The 19,074-nt window shown below is 44.1% G+C and overlaps 1 protein-coding gene across 1 annotated transcript; it reads right to left on the reverse strand.

Moving 5' to 3' along the window:
* Positions 1–5,971: 5,971 nt before the first annotated feature.
* Positions 5,972–8,434, reverse strand: LOC123180692 (auxin-responsive protein IAA15). The gene is made up of 5 exons (XM_044592805.1): positions 8,086–8,434; positions 7,781–7,998; positions 7,572–7,686; positions 6,466–6,527; positions 5,972–6,355 (listed from the first exon to the last, which is right to left on the reverse strand). The coding sequence occupies exons 1-5, from the start codon at positions 8,265–8,267 to the stop codon at positions 6,336–6,338; spliced, it is 597 nt and encodes a 198-aa protein (XP_044448740.1). The 5' UTR covers positions 8,268–8,434; the 3' UTR covers positions 5,972–6,335.
* Between the last annotated feature and the right edge of the window lie 10,640 nt (positions 8,435–19,074).

Consider the following 19,074-nt stretch of genomic DNA (forward strand, 5'->3'; position numbering starts at 1 on the left):
TAAAGGAGTGTTTGAAAGGAGTTTTTCAAAGAAAGACCTCGGTGAAGCTGCTTACATATTGGGCATCAAGATATATGGAGATTTATCAACTCGCTTGATAAGACTTTTGATGAGTACATACCTTGATAAGATTTTGAAGGAGTTCAAAATGGACCAGTCAAAGAAAGGAGTTCATGCCTGAGTTGTAAGGTATGAAGTTGAGTAAGACTCAAAACCTGACCACGGTAGAAGATGGAGAGAGAATGAAAGTCATTCCCTATGCCTCAGCCATAGGTTCTATAAAGTATGCCATGCTGTATACCAAACCTATTGTGTACCTTGCCATGAGTTTGGCAAGGGGGTACAATAGTGATCCAGGAGTAGATCACTGGACAGCGGTCAAAATTATCCTTAGGTACCTAAAGAGGACTAAGGAAATGTTTCTCGGTTATGGAGGTGACAAAGAGTTCGTCTTAAAGGGTTGCGTCGATGCAAGCTTTGACACTGATCTGGATAACTCTGAGTCTCAGTCTGGATACATATTGAAAGTGGGAGCAATTAGCTAGAGTAGCTCTGTGCAGAGCATTGTAGACATAGAAATTTGCAAAATACATACAGTTCTGAATGTAGCAGATCTGTTGACTAAACTTCTCTCACAAGCAAACCATGATCACACCTTAGTACTCTTTGGGTGTTAATCACATAGCAATGTGAACTAGATTATTGACTCTAGTAAACCCTTTGGGTGTTGGTCACATGGCGATGTGAACTATGGGTGTTAATCACATAAAGATGTGAACTATTGGTGTTAAATCACATGGCGATGTGAACTAGATTATTGACTCTAGTGCAAGTGGGAGACTGAAGGAAATATACCCTAGAGGCAATAATAAAGTTTTTATTTTATATTTCCTTATATCATGATAAATGTTTATTATTCATGCTAGAATTGTATTAACCGGAAACTTGATACATGTGTGGATACATAGACAAAACATTGTGTCCCTAGTAAGCCTCTACTAGACTAGCTCGTTAATCAAAGATGGTTGAGTTTCCTAACCATAGACATGTGTTGTCATTTGATGAACAGGATCACATCATTAGGAGAATGATGTGATGGACAAGACCCATCCGTTAGCTTAGCATAATGATCGTTAAGTTTTATTGCTATTGCTTTCTTCATGACTTATACATATCCCTTTGATTATGAGATTATGCAACTCCCGAATATGGAGGAATACCTTGTGTGCTATCAAGTGTCACAACGTAACTGGGTCATTATAAAGATGCTCTACAGGTATCTCCGAAGGTGTTTGTTGGGTTGGCATAGATCGAGATAAGGATTTGTCACTCCGAGTATCGGAGAGGTATCTCTGGGCCCTCTCAGTAATGCACATCATGATAAGCCTTGCAAGCAATGTGACTAATGAGTTAGTTGCGGGATGATGCATTACGGAACGAGTAAAGAGACTTGCCGGTAACGAGATTGAACTAGGTATGAAGATTCCGGCGATTGAATCTCGGGCAAGTAACATACCGATGACAAAGGGAATGACGTATGTTGTCATTACGGTCTGACCGATAAAGATCTTCATAGAATATGTAGGAACCAATATGAGCATCCAGGTTCCGCTATTGGTTATTGACCGGAGAGTTGTCTCGGTCATGTCTACATAGTTCTCGAACCCGTAGGGTCCACACGCTTAACGTTCGATGACGATTTGTATTATGATTTATGTGATTTGGTGACCGAATGTTGTTCGGAGTCCCGGATGAGATCACGGACATGACGAGAAGTCTCAAAATGGTCGAGAGGTAAAGATTGATATATTGGACGATAGTATTCGGACACCGGAAGTGTTTCAGAATGTATCGAGTACATATCAGAGTACCCACTGGAACCCCCCGGGGGGGAAATATGGGCCATATGGGCCATAGGATGGAGGCACACCAGCCCACAAAGGGGTGGCGCGCCCCCCACAAGGGAGGAGTCCGAATTGGACAAGGGGAGGGGGCGGCGCCCCCTTTCCTGCTCCTCCTCTCTCTGCTTCCCCCTTTCCCCTTCCGGTAAAAGGAAAGGGGGGGGGCGAATCCTACTAGGAGCCCAAGAAGGACTCCTCCTACTTGGGGCGCGCCTAGGGCCGGCCTCCTCCCCTCTCCCTCCTTTATATAGAGGGGTGGGGGCGCCTCTAACACAAATCAGCTGTTCCAAGCGTGTGCGGCGCCCCCCTCCACAGTTTACGCCTCTGGTCATATTCACGTAGTGCTTAGTCGAAGCCTTGCGCGGATCACTTCACCATCACCATCACCACGCCATCGTGCTGACGGAACTCTCCCTCGACACTTTGCTGGATCAAGAGTTCGAGGGACGTCATTGACCTAAACATGTGCAGAACTCGGAGGTGTCGTACGTTCGGTGCTTGATCGGTTGAATCGAGAAGACGTTCGACTACATCAGCCGCGTTAAGCTAACGCTTCCGCTTTCGGTCTACGAGGTTACGTGGACACACTCTCCCCCTCTCGTTGCTATGCATCTCCTAGATAGATCTTGCGTGAGCGTAGGAATTTTTTTGAAATTGCATGCTACGTTTCCAACAGCTTGATCCCGTATCCACTATGTTCTGAGATTGATGTTGTTATGACTTTGCCATGCTTAATGCTTGTCACTAGGGCCCGAGTGCCATGATTTCATATCTGAACCATTCATGTTTTCACCATTATATCTATGTTCTAGATCCGATCTTGCAAGTCATATTCACCTATTATGTGTTATGATCTGTAAACCCCAGTGTGACAGTAATTGGGATACTTTCCGGTGATGACCGTAGTTTGAGGAGTTCATGTATTCACTATGTGCTAATGCTTTGTTCCGGTTCTCTATAAAAGGAGGCCTTAATATCCCTTAGTTTCCTTATGGACCCCGCTGCCACGGGAGGGTAGGACAAAATATGTCATGCAAGTTCTTTTCCATAAGCACGTATGACTATATACGGAATACATGCCTACATTATATTTATGAACTCGAGCTAGTTTTGTATCGCCCTAGGTTATGAGTGTTATATGATGAATATCATCCAATGAATTCACCGATCCAATGCCTATGAATTTTCCATATATTGTTCTTGCTAAGTTACTACTACTGTTGTTACTGTTACACCTGCTACAAAATCATTGCTAGCACTGTTACTGCTACTGTTACTATTACCACTGGTATCAAAACTATTATATTACTGTGCTACTGATCACTTTGCTGCAGATACTTAATCTCCAGGTGTGGTTGAATTGACAACTCAACTGCTAATACTTGCAAATATTCTTTGGCTCCCCTTGTGTTTAATCAATAAATTTGGGTTGAATACTCTATCCTCGGAAACTGTTGTGATCCCCTATACTTGTGGGTTATCACCGCCGCATGTACAGCGAGCGCACCCCTGGCGCGGAACCTCATCTTCCTTGGCAAAGCGCGGCATCGACATCCTTGTTCGCCCGTTCGCTGGGGCAGCTAGGAGTTGGTGACGCGCTTCGCAGCCCGTGCCTTGATCATCCATCAGGCCTCGAGGTGCCCCGCATGTCTGTGAGACAGCTTTCATGGCGGTTGTTTGGAGAAAACAACACCGATCAACGGTGCTTTTCGTTGGGGTTAAGCGGTCGAGGAGATTCATCGCTTCACACCTTATGGGGACGCCCGCCGGAGGGAGCGCTCGGAGAGGCGAGGGACGTCAATTAGGATTGGTAGGGACGCCTCAGTCCCCTACCTGGTGTGCCAAATGTTAGTTTCTAAGAACCTACATATGAGTTGTGAGCAACAACCCTTTGAGAGTTCGGCCAGGGACTGAACACGTCTAGCAATCCTAAGTAATGAATGAAAATGTGGTGGATGAACTACAGATGAACACAAAGAGCTACCTAGGTTCGGGCCACCTTCTTTGTGTAATGCCCTACTCCTGCCTTGTTTTGTATTGCAATGGTGGTGAGCTATAATGTGTCTGTTACAAGCTGAAAAGTCGACCCGTTGTGAGGCTTTGGTCTCCCCTATTTATAGTGTCGAGGGAGGACCGGCTGGAGATTCTAATTGGTTGAATAACATTAGAGTAGGCTGGTCTAGCATGTACCATGGGGGTATGGTTGCCCATGGCACGCTTGTACGTGCGATGATGATGACTTCCCGAGGTAGCGTGTTACCCCCCGAGTACTCACCTCCCTCCTTCTTTGGTGTACGTCAGGTGGCAGTGAAGTACAGCCATTGTAGCAGTGTAGACAACAGGCGAATCTTACTATGGCCGCTGCGGATGACTAGGTCCACACGGATCCTACCGGAGCCTACGCGTGAGATCCAGTTGTACACCCTCGGCCTGCCACCTAGCGCCGGTAGCCCTCTTCCGGGGCATGGGTTGCTATGCTTCTCTCGGGGTCGAGGTCTTCTCTTCTCGGACGCGTCGACGCATCCTCCCGGGAGGACCACGCGACTTGATCCCAGGAGTCCATCTGGTATCATGTCTTGAGCCATTCTGTATAGACGCATGCCAAAGTCCGCCGGATATTGAAGAGCCTCCTAAAGCCTTCCTTCCTGTCCAAGAAAAGTGTATGGCCCAATTTGTTTTAGGCCCGCTATGTCAGGCTGTCACCACCCTAGTTTTATTTACACCGACATAGTTTTCATGACCGACGGCCCAAAAAGCAGAACATCTCGGGAAGATCCTAGGAGTGTCTCTAACTTGAAAACTGCTTTAGGGGCCACTAATGGTGTCCCAGATTAGGGGTCACTAATGGTGTCCCAGATTAGGGGTCACTTGCCACGTCGTTTCTAGGCCAGGTGGGTCGGGCCATGCACTCCGACGTCAAGGCGACCTAAGGCGCGTAGAAGGAATGCTCCCGAAGATCTGGCACATACTCCAGGATTAAGAGGTCGTCTACAACGTGTTTACCTTCTACGTAGCCGACCTAATTGTAACCCTAGACCCCTTGGTACATATATAAACCATGGGGTAGGGCTCGTAGACGACACACAACGATCTCGTGGTAGATCAACCTGTATTTTGTACTCCATCCCAAATTAATACAACACAAGCACAACGTGGGATTTTATCTCTTAGGAGAGTCTGAACCTGGGTAAATCACGTGTCTCTGTTACCATTGCATCAAGACTACTAGTTCAGAGAGCCCTACCCGAGATCTGCGGGAATTGACTCCGACAAATGGGCATCAATACAACATGAGCTATCCTCTTGCTGATGGCATATATCCATCATGGTCTACTTTTGTGAAGATAATATCAAATCCTCAAGGTAACAAGAGAATTCACTTTGCAAGGCGTTAAGAAGGATGTAGGAAGGTGTCGAGCGGTCATTTGAGGTTCTGCAAGCACGCTTTGCCATTGTTCATGGCTCTGCACGATTCTGACACTAAAAGGATGTGTGGTGCATCATGACCACATGTGTGGGAATAGCCACCAGAATATCTCTATGAAAATGAGGGGCACAAAAACAAAGTTGGTTCACAGAGTGATGAACGACGACTTGAGAAATTTCTTGAAATGCATTGCCTGATTGAAAACCGCAGGGGGGGGGGGGGGGGGGGGGGGCATGAACAGCTTCGTGACGATCTTATTGAGCATTTATGGTCGCTTCTTGGTCAATGAACTCCTTCATAATTTATTTACTTCAAATGATTAGGAACATTAGTTGTGTTCAAATTTGGTTTTCAGTTTTGAATCATATTTCATATATTGTGGTTCCAAATAATGTTGAATTATGTGTGTTGGAATAACATTGTTTTGAATTACCATGTTGCTAGAATTGACATGCATATGCCATTTGTACATTTAATTGGAGAACCAAATTTTAGGGGAAGATTTTTACAGGAACTGCAATACCAACTCACCTGTCAACCTCCCCTTTCATTATATGTTACATAACCTACTCAGAAACAAGTTGCACGCAGCAGCAAAAGCAAGCATACTGTTACATAATATAGCAAAATCACAGCACAAAACTTGTAGGAAAAATTGACGCATTATATGACTCTTGTACCAGGTGCCTCACTTGCATAAAGTTACACAAAAGCATGCTCCAGTAGCAAGCAGCTCGGGAGAACACGGACTGCGGTCTTATTTTTCAAGAATGAATTGTAGGTGTATTTCTGAAGCATCACAACCTCTCCATCTTACATGTAGATACTACTGACTGACTGGTAATGGAATTACAAGCTACGACACTTTCTGAACTCAATAGCGTGCTGGGCAAAAAGTAGAGATCACTGTACACATTTCTCTCTCGGAAACTTGCGGAAGAACCTCACTGAGCAAAGACATTTCTTCCTCTGAAGTGGTCTGTAGAAAAAGGAGCAAGGATTGTGCCTCACCGACCAGATCTTGGTGCTGCAGGTAGAAGAGAGCAGTCAGATTTATCCAGTGATATTGAGTTGAACTACAACAAAAACAATAAGTTCCACTAGTCTGAAAAACAAGGTCAGAGGAGTTATGTGTACCTAGATTGACAACCTCAGAGCTTTTCATGAGACGAATGCGCTGGCAGGTCTCCACAAACATTCTGCAGGTCAATAATAGGAGATCAGTACCATATTAGAGCCAACCTTTTACAGAATCGTAATAAAGCCCGAAATCTAATAACAAGAGCAAGCAACCAAATTCTTTTATATTTAGCACATGGTTATCTGATAGTGGTAAGATGCAGCAAAGTTCAACTTGTCAATTTCTTCTCAAACAGAAAGTTTGTTGAACCCTCCTAATACAATAAGAGTACACTGTGGAAAATGAATTAAAGAGCGCACTCCTGTAAGTGAGGCACGGCTAATAGATACAAAAGTCTGGAAGAAAAATGAGGCCAAAACTAGAGCTGATAGGCACAATTCTCAATTATTGTCCAGTTTCCCTAAGCCATTCAATTCAAATTACACATGAAACGGCACAGGATGGTAAGAAGATCCATTTCCACAATCAGCACTTCTGTCTTGTGTGAGTTCGAAAGTAAGGAAAATGGCTTGCTGTCAGAAACAAATACCAATGCTCCTCCACTAGTTTCAACCCTAATCATGTCCAAGAAACTGAACAGCTGAATTCACGCATGTGAAATTAATTTATGAGCATCATTCGAGATGTCTGTTTAACTAGCAGGATCGACGACTCATACAGAATATACAGGCTAACTAAGAACAATTGGCATGGATCCTAAGTTAAACAGACAATAGCCAACTGATAACCCAAAAGGAACATCACATAGTAGTGAAAACCAGGAGCAATCTCGTGATCCCTTGGTACAGTTTAATAAATTTTCATGTTCAGACACCGGGTCCGAGTTCCTTATATATCACTACCAGATCAACAACCCATTAAACCCAAATTAATCGTTTCTCAAGCAAAGATAAACTGAAACTAACAGCGTACGCTCACCAAACCATCCAGATTTCTGAACCTGAGATGCTATAGCACCTGATCAGTTAGCGATTCAACCCATGACCCTAATTAAGCAGTGTATACATGAACTTAAACAAAGGGACATAGCTGACGAGCAACACGAGATTCAGCGGCATGCGGATTTTAACTGTAAATAGCACAAAAGGCCCAAAAATTTCACCTCCAGGGGACGTCTCCGACGAGCATCCAGTCGCCGTCCTTGTCCTCGTACGTCGGCACATACTCCGTCCCGCTCACCGCGTCCACGAGCTTCATCTCCTCGTTCCCAAGCTTGCCTGCATACAGAGTCAAATCGTCAGAACCCACTGAGAGAGCAACACGTAGCTAACACATAGACACAGGCATGGCATGTCGCGGCGGTGCACTCACGGACGGTGAGGTGGGAGATGAACTTGTCCTGGAGCGTGGCGAGGAGCTGGTCGTAGGAGGCAGAGCTTGTGTAGCCCGCGTAAGCCTTGAGGTCGACCTTGCGCAGGTAGGGCGCGCCGTCGACGGCCACCTTGACGAACTTGGTCTTGGACGAGGCCGCGGCCGCGAGGGCGTTCTTCCGGAACGACCGCACCGGTGGCCAGCCCACCACCTGCGCCCTGCACAGCGAGACCATGTCAGCTCAAAAAGCATGGGCGCCAAATTTCAGACGGAAGGAGCGAGAGAAGGCAGGCACGCGCGCGTACTTGGGGGAAGGGGGAGAGTCTGAGGCGGCGGCGGTCGGGGAGGGGCAGTCGGGGTCGGAGGTGGAGGCGCGCTTGCGGTCGGGGTCGGAGCCGGGGAGGCGGAGGGTGAGGGCGGTGTCCTCGAAGTCAAGGCCCGAGGCGGCGGAGGACTCCGTGGAGCTCCGCTCCGTCTCCACCGACATGGCCGGCAGCTGCAGCCGCGCAAGAGGAGGAGGAGGAGGAGTGGTGGTGTTGGTGCGGTGGGCTCGGTTTGTCGTCTGGCTCTCCGGTCGGTCACAGGCGGCGGCTCTGCGAGGTGGGGCGGAGAGGAGAGGAGGTTATAGGTGGGTGCGGTCACCGGTCTACCGGTCGTCGAGGGGGTTTAATTACGTGTCGGCCATTGGCGCTCTGACACTCGGAGCTCTGCTCGTGACCTTGGGTTTTACCCACAATTTTTCGTCGCGATGCCACTTCCCACTGATATCTGCATTCCAGTCCAAGACAGATCAACTTTACTCCATCCCGCCGAGTCGCGGAGGTCCATAACGTAAATTCGCACGTCCCTGGATTTCTCCAAACACAATCCTCATTCCCACGGGGATATTTTTATCATTTTTGTAAATAAAAGAAACAGAGAAGTCGGGTCATCATCGTCCTTGTCCATCCATCCAGCGGTGGGGGTGGTGCAGCATTAACGTTCGTGCCGCCCGTTTTTCCATGCGTGGGCCCGGGCTGCCGGTTGGCCACCCTGCAGGTCCACTCGGCCCCGCCGCGCCGCCCGATCCCGATCCGACGGCCCGGCGCCCTGCATCACCGATCCGGCAAAGGCGTGTACCAGCGGCGAAAGTACGGGAGGGGGGACAAGGCCATAAAGCCGGGAGCACGTGGGTGTCGCCGGGCTGTCGGCGACGTGTCCCCCACCCGCCCGGTTTTACCTAATTAAATTCCAGCATCTCGCCTTTGCTTTCGCTTTCCATTCGGGCCTGCCGCTGCCGGAATCGAATCGGCTTCCCTCCTGTGCCCTCGCCCGCACGCTTTGCGCGAGAGCGACGCCGTCCACCCTCTCCACCCTCCGCCTCCAGCTTGTACCAAGCTCGACTCCTCTCTTTCCTTTTCTCTTTTACCTGTGGGACCCAGTGCTTTGGACGTGTCTGTACTAGTTACCTTCGCCGTTTTATAGCGTGTCAGTGGTAAGATTTATCTATTGTTCATCGTTTTTGAGGAATACTCACAACTCAGTACTGCTGGAACTAATAGTAGGAGTACTTGCCAACAATCTATTCTCTCCTTTTGTCAAAACAAAAACGCTATCTACTAAACTATCCGAGCTCCATAGAAAACCGAACTTTGGAATGAAGTGACACGCATGTGATACCATCAAGCCATATTACAGGTGAAGGTGCATCCACGTAAAAGCCACCGGGAATGCCGTTTAGGCGTTCAGATGCAGTGCCCCGGCATACTTGCACGCATCACATGCCGCACGACGGTGATCGGAGTACAGGGCCGAGAGAACGGCTATCGAAGCGCCTCCATCCAGTGCACCGGAAAAGAGCAACGCGTTTTTTATCCGTTGCCTTCCTGCGTCTCTGGGAACGAGTAGCGCTGGTCACCTTGTCCGCTAGGCGGCGCATGGCCGGCCGGCGCAGGGTGTGTGATCCGGGGGCCGGCCGAGTGGTGTTCCTTCAGCCAGGTTCCTGGCATTGCTTGTCTGCTTCCTCTCAAAGCCAACACAGCAAGGCAACAGCAAGACCACTCGAGTGGCCTCCTGCTGACACAAAGCAAAAGCTGCACCTTCGGCTAGCTATACTGCCACTTTCACTTTATGTAGTACAGTACGAAATAAGATTGCCGGGAGTGGAAGGGAACACCACGAGATCACTCTATTTTAGCTCGACGATGAACACACGACGTGCATTTATCCCAACAATAATTTGTGTAAAATCTTGGTTGATTGAGCATTACCAATTCCTTATTTAATCAATCAAACGGCAGCTACGACGCATCAGCATAATCACTTTTAGCCCGGAGATGAGAAGAGACTATCTGAACAGAACTCCGTTCGATTCAACGGCCGCAGCTAGCTGGACAAGGCCTGACGGGTCTCCGGGCTAGGTAGGCTTTCCGTTGTGCACGGAAGCTGCCTACACCACCCGAACACGCCAACCCGCCAACTTGTTGCCTACAGTTGTGTACGTACGACTTGCACTGCCGCGCATCTGCATCGTCTGCGTCGGGCGGATCGGCTGCAGCAGCATAGCATGATGCCAAGATTTTCCGCGTGGGGAGGAAGGAAGTAAAGGAGACAAGTGCATGCAAGGCCGTCCACAGCTAGGGGATCCTGTCCTGTCTGGTTCAACCACGGCAACAACCCAAAGCCCAGCACACAAAGTGTGCAGACAGACGTGCATGGCGGATCTGCTCAAACCAAGGACTGTACACATCCTCTCATAAAGCACACCGTTTGAGATAAAAATAAAAGGTGTTGCTAGATCTTAGTTGGTTGAGACTTCACAAAGTCTCAGTCTATTGATAGAACATATAAAAGAACTTTAAAAAAAATTATACGCATCTCCACGTAAAATCTAACGAATATAGCATCGGCTAAGACTTCGTTAAGTCTCATTCAACTAAGACCTAGCAGTCTTGAAAAATATCGCAAGACACACTTGGCTTAAATAAATGATGTGGATATCTCCCCGAGACACACTTGGCTCGGGGAAAGGAAGAGCCAGATTGAACATCGTGTTCGATCCACGAGAGCGGAGCGAGATCACTAATTGAGGAGTACTCATTTCAAAGGTCACTCCGCCCTCTCTAGGTTGCTACAAGTGGCACAATGAAAATTTCCCCTTGTATCGTAGATCCATTTATTCAAAATATTCCGTCTAAACCTCGAACTGTTTCACCGTTGGATTCCTCGCGTCGAGATCTTCAAAACTAGTCTCATGTTCATAGGTTTTGAAGAACTTTTTTTCTCAAAAAAAACCAGACAAAAAAACCGGGCGAAAAACCGTGCCTCTCACGAAAGAAAAAAAAGCGCATTTTTTAGTTTTCGAGAGGCACGGCCTTTCGAGAGGCACGGCCGTGCCTCTCGCGGAAGCAAATCAATGCCTCTGCGGAAGAAAAAAAAGTAAACACGTTTTCTTTTTCTTATTCGAGAGGCACGGTTGTGCCTCTCGTGGAAGCAAAACCGTGTCTCTCGCGAGAACAAAACGGTGCCTCTCGCGGAAGCAAAAAAACACGTTTTTTTGTTTCCGAGTGGCACGGCCGTGCCTCTCACGGAAGCAAGACCATGCCTCTCACGGAAAAAAATGCGGTTCTTTTTCTTTTCCGAGAGGCACGACCATGCCTCTTACGGAAGCAAAATCGTGCCTCTAACGAAAGGAAAAAAATGTTTTATTTTTGCACAAAAATAATAATTCAAAAAGCTAAAAAACGAAAAAACCATCTAAAAGCTGAAAACTCATGCGGGGAAAAAATCTGGAGAGAGCGCCTAGAGCGCGACACGTGGCGGCGGCTGAGAGCGCGCCAAGTGGCACACTTTCAGCCTACCCCAAATAACCCTTGAGGAGGCTGAGAACGAGCACTCCTCAGCTAGTTGCTCCCGCGAACAAACGATCTCATTCGGTAAGATCTCCCTCCCCCCCCCCCAAACTGACATGCTCCCTCCCTTCTAGCGGACCAGCCCAGAAACACGATTGCCTTCAAGAATTAAAAAAAAGAACTACAATATTGTAGGCCCAAAAACTGCTTATGTCCCAACAAATAGAGAAAACACAAAAAGCCTACAAAAATACACTAGACCAAGAAATACACTCCCTAAAAAAATCTAGGAACAATAAGTTGCCATGCTCTAATGAACAAAATCATCATATAATCATGAAAAAAGGTATATTATAGAAATTTACTTGACTTGCCATGATGTTCATACACACTTCATTACAATTGAGTGCGGAATAGTTTGCCATGATATTATGAAAAAAAACAAAAAAATGGATAAATAGGATAGATCAAAAACATTCCTACTAAAATTGCCATTGGGCATGTATAAAAAAATCTGAGCAATGCCATATCAATGGATTAGAAGTTCATAACATTACCATCTTTCAATACACAAATGTAAAAAGCAGAAAATTTTCATATGGCAAATTAAACTAAAATTTACCATGTGAATAAAAGTACTTTTGCCATGGCAAAAAATGGAGTAAACTTTGCCATGGCAAAAAATGGAGTAAACTTTGCCATGGCAAAAATGGATTACATTTTTCCATGGAAAAAAATAAAAATTGCTCTGGGAACACAAGTATATTTACCATGCTACATAGTAAAAAATTGCCATGTTCTGAAAAATGTAAAATTGCCATGCTCTTTACAATAGATTTGCCATGGCAAAACAAAAGTAAAGTTTGACATGTCATTAAAAGTATGTCATGGCAAAAAAAAGGAGCAAATTTTGCCATGGCAAAAATGGATTAAATTTGCCATGGAAAAAATGGTGTAATTTTGCCATGGAAATAAATTCAAAATTGCCATGGCTACACAAGTATATTTGCCATGCTACATATTAAAATTTGTCATGTTTTGGAAATGTAAATTTGCCATCGTATTTAAATTAAAATTGCCATGCTCTATACAATAAGTTTTCCATGTCAAAAAAAATAAAGTAAAATTTGCCATGTCATTAAAAGTAAAGTTGACGTGTCAAGAAAAAGTAGAAAATCCCACTTTTGGTTGTGGATAAAAGTATTTTTGCCATGCCCCTTGAACTACAATTGCCATGCATGCCCCGTTAATACATTTGCCAAAAACATCTTAAGTTTGCCATGTTTTTTAACATCTATAACTTTGCCATGTTTTTGAACATGGCAAAGCTGCCATGGCAAGTTTCCCATGTTTTCAGATAAAAAAAGTGCCATGGCAAATCACATGAATGTTGTCATATAGAGAAATTTCCATGGTTCGTGAACAAGGACAGAGATGAAAAATACTTTGCAAAATTTGCCAAGGCAAACAAACATTGCATTTCTGCCATGGCAAAACTTGAAAACTCTGTTGTATAGAAAATTCTTAAACTTGCGATTTGATCAATTCCAACAAAATGAACTAGAGAAATATGTTGCTATCAATTTGCCACAAATTAGAGATCACCTTTAGCAAGTTTTTTTCTGCCAGGGCGCATATACGTACATCTAATCAGATTGAAAGTCCAAAACTAGAAATAATACACTGACTAAGGCAAAAATGTCACAAAAGTGCAGACAGAATGATAGTTAGTGAAATACATAGTCACTGTGTAAGTGCATCAAGTGCCACCTCTTTGTTGGTTTTGGAGTATTGACGATAAACTTGGCTGAGGGACTAATGTGTTTGTGAGACTCACATGATAACATAGATAGAAGTCCCTGAAGATTTGGTTTAACTATCGAAGACGGTCCCTAAAAATGTCTGAAGACATTGAAGTCAATGGTTGCCTTTGAAGATAATGAGTGAAGACAATAGAATACAAAGACTTTGCTTCTTTGTAGGTTTCATTTTCTGTTTATTGAGTCATAGGAACCACCGCACTGTTAAGTGGGGTTGAGGTGATACGAAGACAATTGTTGAAGTGATTGCTCAACCAAAAGCCTATGTGATGGTGTCCTGGACTAAGGGGTACCAACCTAGTTGGCCCACAGTCCACGGGCCGAGCTCTTGGCCCACCGATCTCATAAGGAAGGACTCCTGAAGCCTCGAACCTTGGCGTGATTAAGATGGACTCTGTCGAAGACTATACGTGCACCCCAAGGATTGCTTCGGCTATTGGCATGTGTTTCCCTAGTTGGCAACCGACCATGTGTAACCCTAGACACCCCAAGTACCTATATAAGATGAGGGGTTAGGTCCTTTGAGACACGATCATAATTACTCGCCTTAGGGTTAGAACACAACATATGATCTCAAGGTAGATCAAGCATGTACTTTGTACATCACTATCATCAATACAATCAAAGCAGGACGTCGGGTTTTACCTCTTGGAGAAGGCCCGAACCTAGGTAAACACTGTCTCCTTCCTCTCCCGTTACCCATCGATCCGAGATCCACAGCTCGGGCCCACTACCCGAGATCTGCCAATTCTAGTACCGACATTAGTCCTTCCATTGAGAGCCTCGTTGTGTGATCAGAAGAGATTGATGGAAGTATCGGTTAATGAAAGGCATTCATGGCACGGTCTCCATGCCTGAATCTCCCGTTGACGGATGACACCTCCTTCATCAAGAGTCGAAAGTCATCCTGTCAGGGGGAGCCAAGGACTTGGATCTCAAAACCAATTCGGCCTGCTCATCATCGGCACACCCTTTAAGGGACAGACTCGCTGGAGCTTTAATCCCACAAGCGGCCGGGGTTGAATTTTTTAATCCCACCCACCCCCACATCGGATACTGCCCGAGTAATTCTGGACCTCCCGACGCCTTGGATCTAATCTACATAAAACAACAATTTGAGGAAACCATTCGAAAATTCTGGACTAGGTTCCTATTCATCAAGAATATGATACTGGATTTCCGTGACTCGGATATCTTAGCAACTGCTACTTGTGAGTTGCGTTGGGATTTCCTCAAAGAGGAGAGGATGATGCAGTACAGTAGAGATAACTATTTCCCTCAGTTAAGAACCATGGTTATCAATTCAGTAGGAGAACCACGTGAAACCTCGTGAGCAACACCTACACACAATAGAACAAATACTTGCACCCAACGCGATCAAGAGGGTTGTCAATCCCCTTGGCGGTTAATTGCAAGGATCAAATCTAATAATGGTAGATAGATAAACAGAAACACAAAATAAAAGAATGGTAAATAAATTGCGTCAAGGTATTTTTGGATTTTAATATATGTTAAGGTAGACCCGGGGGCCATACTTTTCACTAGAGGCTTCTCTCTCGAACAAAAAGCACACGGTGGGTAAACAAATTACTGTTGGGCAATTGATAGAAAAGTGCTTAGTTATGACGATATTGAAGGCAATGATCATGTATATAGGCATCACGTCTGAGACAAGTAGGCCGACTCCTGCCTGCATCTACTACTATTACTCCACAAATCGACCGCTATCCAGCATGCATCTAGAGTATTAAGTTTATGAAAAATGGAGCAACACCTTAAGCAACATGACATGATGTAGACAAAGTAAATCCAACCAATATGAATAAACCTCGTAGTTTTCCCCTTAATGGCAACAATACAAATATGTGTCTTTCCCTTTCTGTCACTGGGATATATATCACCGCAAGATTGAACCCATTACAAAGCACCTCTCCCATTGCAAGATAAATCAATCTAGTTGGCCAAACCAAAACGGATAAATCAAAGGGAAATACAAAGCTATAACAATCATGCATATAAGAATTCTGAAAAGACTCAAATATTTCTCATGAATAGTCTGATCATAAACCCACAATTCATCGGATCCCAACAAACACACCGCAAAAGAAGATTACATTGAATAGATCTCCAAGAACATTGAGGAGAACATGTATTGAAGATCAAAGAGTGAGAAGAAGCCATCTAGATACTAGCTATGGACCCGTAGGTCTGTGGTAAACTACTCACACATCATCGGAAGGGCAGCAAGGTTGATGTAGAAGCCCTCTGTGATCAATTCCCCCTTCGACAGAGTACCGGAAAAGGCCTCCAGATGGGATCGCGGAAGAACAGAAACTTGCGGCGGCGAAGAAAGTATTTTGGGTGGCTCTCTGATGTATTGGGAATATTTGGGAATTTATAGAGGTGGAATTAGCTCAAGAGGTGGCACGAGAGGCTCACAGGCCTGGGGGCGCGCCTCCCGAGCTTGTCGCTCCCTCGTGGCCCTTCAAGTCTTCTCCCGAACCTTCTAGGGTCCCTTCTGGTCCAGAAAAAATCAATCCAAAGTTTTTTATCCGTTTGGACTCTATTTGATGCCGATTTTCTAAAAAGACAAAAATAAGCAAAAAGAATAGCAACTAGCACTGGGCACTAGGTTAATAGGTTAGTCCCAAAAAATGATATATAATTGCATATAAAACATCCAAGAATGATACTATAATAGCATGGAATAATAAAAAATTATAGATATGTTGAAGATGTATCAAGCATCCCCAAGCTTAATTCCTGCTTGTCCTCGAGTAGTTAAATGATAAAAACAGAATTTTTAATGTGGTATGCTACCTAACATGTTCATCATGTAATCTTTCTTTTATGGTATGAATATTTAGATCTGAATGATTCAAAGCAATAGCCTATAATTTGACATAAACACGTTAATACTCAGTCATACCAACAAACAGTCATGCCTTTCAAAATATAAATGCTAAAGAATGCTATCCCTAGAAAATCATATAGCCTTGTCATGCTCCATCTTCTTAACACACGGTATAAATCATGCACTACCCCGGTGGAAGCCAAGCAATTGGTTCATACTTTTTAACGCGCTTCAGCCTTTTCAACCCCCATGCAATACATGAGCGCAAGCCATGTATATAGCACTATGGGTGGAATAGAGTATGGTGGTAGAAATTAATATGGAGAATACAAAAACAGAGAAACTCTCACATCGACGAGGCTAATCAACGGGCTTTGGAGATGCCCATCAATTGATGTTAATGCAAGGAGTAGGGATTACCATGCAACGGATGCACTAAGAGCTATAAGTGTATGAAATCTCAAAATAAAAACTAAGTGGGTGTGCATCCAACTTGATTGCTCTAGAAGACCTCGAGCATTTGAGGAAGCTCGTCATTGGAATATACCAGCCAAGTTCTATAATGAAAAACTCCCACTAGTTATATGAAAGTGACTACATAGGAGACTCTCTATATGAAAAACATGGTGCTACTTTGAAGCATAAGTGTGGAAAAAGATACTAACATTGCCCCTTCTCTCTTTTTCTATTTTTTTGTGGGCTCTTGTTGGCCTCTTTTTTTCTAGGCTCTTTTTGGCCTTATTTTATTTTATTTTATTTTATTTTCTCACTTGGGAAAATGCTCTAATAAGAATAATGATGATCATCACACTTATATTTACTTACAACTCAACATTACAACTCAATAAAAGAACGAAATATGACCATATATAAATGCCTCTGGCAGTGTACCAAGATGTGCAATGATCTAGCATAACATGTATAAAAAATGATGAACGGTGGTTGAGCCACAAATACTATGTCAACTATATGATCATGCAAAGCAATATGACAATGACGATGTGTGTCATAATAACGGAATGATGGAAGTTGCACGGCAATATATCTCAGAATGGCTATGGAAATGCCATGACAAGTAGGTATGGTGGCTGTTTTGAGGAATATATAAGGAGGTTTATGTGTGATAGAGCGTATCATATCACGGGGTTTGGATGCACCGGTGAATTTTGTACCATATCTTGAGGTGAGAAAGGCCAATGCACTGTACCAGAGAGGCTAGCAAATGGCGGAAAGGTGAGAGTGCGTATAATCCATGGACTCACATTAGTCATAAAGAACTCACATACTTATTGCGAATGTCTATTAGCCCATGAAGCAAAGTACTACTACGCATGCCCCTAGTGGGAGATTGGTAGGAGTTAACCATCGCGCGCCCCCGACCTTCACGCAAAGGAAGACATTCAATAATAAATCGTGCTCCAACTTCTTAGCATAATGGGAGACTATATGTGCATGCTTCGGGAATCACAAACCTTAACACCAATATTCTTAATAAACCACAATCATTAACAAGTACGTCCCACATATTACCATCTTTATATCGCAAAACTATTGCAAGGAATCAAACTTATCATATTCAGTGGTCTACATGGAAGTTTTTATTATATCCCTCTTGCATACCTATCATATTAGGACCAATTTCATAACCCGTGCATATTGCCATTACTATTTATTAAACTCTCAAAATGATATAAGTGAAGCATGAGAGTGCAACTATTTCCTTAAAATATAACCACCGCCGTGCTCTAAAAGATATAAGTGAAGCACTAGGGCAACTGCCTAGCTCAAAAGATATAAGTGAAGCATATAGAGTATTCGAACAAATCACGAATAATGTGTGTCCCTCTCAAAATGTGTGTCCACCTAAGATGATTGTGGAAAACTAAAAAGAAAACAAAGCAAATACTCATATAATTCACGACACTCCAAGCAAAACTCATATCATGTGATGAATACAAATATAGCTCCAAGTAATGTACCGATGGTTGGTAGAAGAAAGAGGGGATGCCATCTGGGGCATCCCCAAGTTTAGAGTCTTGGGTGTCCTTGAATATTACCTTGGGGTGCCTTGGGCATCCCCAATCTTAGGGTCTTGACACTCCTTATTCCTTCATCCATCGCGATCTCACTGAAAACTTGAAAACTTCAGCACAAAATTCAATAGAGAACTCGTGAGACCCGTTAGTATAATAAGCCAATCATAAACTTTAGGTACTGTTCTAAACCCATTCATATTTTATTATTGCATAATACCTACTGTATTATAACTTCACCATGACTTATACCCCCCGATACAATCCATAGGATCATTAAAACAAGCAAACAATGCAACGAAAACAAATCTGTCAAAAACAGAAGAGTTTATAATGATGTGGACAAACGCAATAATTCTGTAGCTCCAAAACTTCTGAAAAATTAGGAAAATGTGGGTAATTTGTATACCAATCATGTGTAAAAAATTCAGGTTTTTATCACATTCCAGACTTCCAGTGAATTTAAACAATTCTGCTACTGGGCGCAAAAGTTTCTGTTTTTTCACATAATCAAATCAACTATCAACCAAATCATCCCAAAGGCTTTACTTGGCACAAACACTAATTTAAACACAAAAACACAACCATAACATTAGGATAATTGTGTGCACACACAAAAACAAAAAAGAAACAAGGAAACTAAAGAGAACTATTGGGTTGCCTCCCAACAAGCTCTATTGTTTTATACCCCTAGCTAGGTGTAATGCATACTTTCAAGTATTTCCATCCTTCAAATTAATTCCATAGGTGGCCCTCA

The sequence above is a fragment of the Triticum aestivum genome, chromosome 1D (assembly GCF_018294505.1).
Source record: "Triticum aestivum cultivar Chinese Spring chromosome 1D, IWGSC CS RefSeq v2.1, whole genome shotgun sequence".
In the NCBI taxonomy this organism is placed as follows: Eukaryota; Viridiplantae; Streptophyta; class Magnoliopsida; order Poales; family Poaceae; genus Triticum; species Triticum aestivum.

Excerpts from the sequence above, each read along its gene's own strand:
- LOC123180692 (XM_044592805.1), bottom strand. The coding sequence starts at position 8,267 with ATGTCGGTGGAGACGGAGCGGAGCTCCACGGAGTCCTCCGCCGCCTCG. Across the intron at positions 7,999-8,085 it reads GACTCTCCCCCTTCCCCCAA|GGCGCAGGTGGTGGGCTGGC; the intron begins GTACGCGCGCGT and ends CTCGCTGTGCAG. Across the intron at positions 7,687-7,780 it reads CATCTCCCACCTCACCGTCC|GCAAGCTTGGGAACGAGGAG; the intron begins GTGAGTGCACCG and ends CTCTGTATGCAG.